Source organism: Chlorocebus sabaeus, chromosome 3, assembly GCF_047675955.1.
Source record: "Chlorocebus sabaeus isolate Y175 chromosome 3, mChlSab1.0.hap1, whole genome shotgun sequence".
Lineage (NCBI taxonomy): Eukaryota > Metazoa > Chordata > Mammalia > Primates > Cercopithecidae > Chlorocebus > Chlorocebus sabaeus.
The window spans coordinates 82,708,974-82,710,125 of NC_132906.1; the positions used below are offsets into that span (position 1 = coordinate 82,708,974).

Sequence of the window (1,152 nt, forward strand, 5' to 3'; positions counted from 1 at the left end):
GCATTCCAGCCTGAGTGACAGAACAAAACTCAGACTCAAAAACCAAACCAAACCAAATAAACAAACAAAACCGACAACAATAATTCTGCACCAGTCTGGAGAGGAACACATTTGAACATTTGATTCAGACCTCACAGAGGCCCTTGGAGCAATGCCTGGCATCTAGTATCTACTTGATAAATAGTTTTAGAAAGAAAACAGCTTTCCGGCGTTCAAGATGTTGAAGCGAGGATGTGGTGGGTCCTCTGGTGCGAAATTCCAGATTTCCTTGGGTCTTCCGGTAGGAGCTGTGATCAATTGTGCTGACAACACAGGAGCCAAAAACCTGTATATCATCTCCGTGAAGGGGATTAAGGGACGGCTGAACAGACTTCCCGCTGCTGGTGTGGGTGACATGGTGATGGCCACAGTCAAGAAAGGCAAACCAGAGCTCAGAAAAAAGGTACATCCAGCAGTGGTCGTTCGACAACAAAAGTCATACCGTAGAAAAGATGGCGCGTTTCTTTATTTTGAAGATAATGCAGGGGTCATAGTGAACAATAAAGGCGAGATGAAAGGTTCTGCCATTATAGGACCAGTAGCAAAGGAGTGTGCAGACTTGTGGCCCCGGATTGCACCCAATGCTGGCAGAATTGCATGATTCTCCAGTATATTTGTAAAAAATAAAAATTTTAAACCCATTAAAAAAAAAAAAAGAAAACAAATGAACTCCTTTAAACAGTAAGCTCTAAGGATAGAACAATTTTGTATACATTTTTAACTGTGGTTTTGGTAGGAAACCTTCCTTTCAATTGCTTATAGATGTTTGTTTATTTCAGTTTTTGATATATTTCTTCCCATAATTTATTTAAAAAAGTTTTCAAACCTGTAAAAATGTTGAAAGAATCATACAAGGAAAACCACCACTAAATTCTACAAGGAACATTTTGCTGTACTTATCGAATCACCTCTGCATCTAACTATCCAGCTCTCTTATCCCACTCTCCAGCTTGGTTTTTGGATGCATTGCCAGGTAAATTATGAACAAGTTTTGACGTATTTTAAATAAGGGGTTCAACCAAGGGAGTGTTTCTTAATTCTAATGTAAATTTTGAAATTATCTTTTCATTGCTTATTTCCCTTTATTAGAGTATGAACCAAGAACATGCCTTC

At 38.7% G+C, this 1,152-nt stretch overlaps 1 protein-coding gene across 1 annotated transcript; it reads left to right on the plus strand.

Moving 5' to 3' along the window:
- The first annotated feature begins 207 nt into the window (after window positions 1-207).
- Window positions 208-700, plus strand: LOC103214728 (large ribosomal subunit protein uL14-like). Its single transcript, XM_007960798.3, has one exon. It carries the CDS (start codon window positions 218-220, stop codon window positions 638-640), a length of 423 nt encoding a protein of 140 aa, XP_007958989.2. The 5' UTR covers window positions 208-217; the 3' UTR covers window positions 641-700.
- The last annotated feature ends 452 nt before the right edge of the window (window positions 701-1,152 follow it).

Bases quoted from the DNA above. Each gene is read 5' to 3' on its own strand.
- LOC103214728 (XM_007960798.3), top strand. From the start codon at position 218: ATGTTGAAGCGAGGATGTGGTGGGTCCTCTGGTGCGAAATTCCAGATT.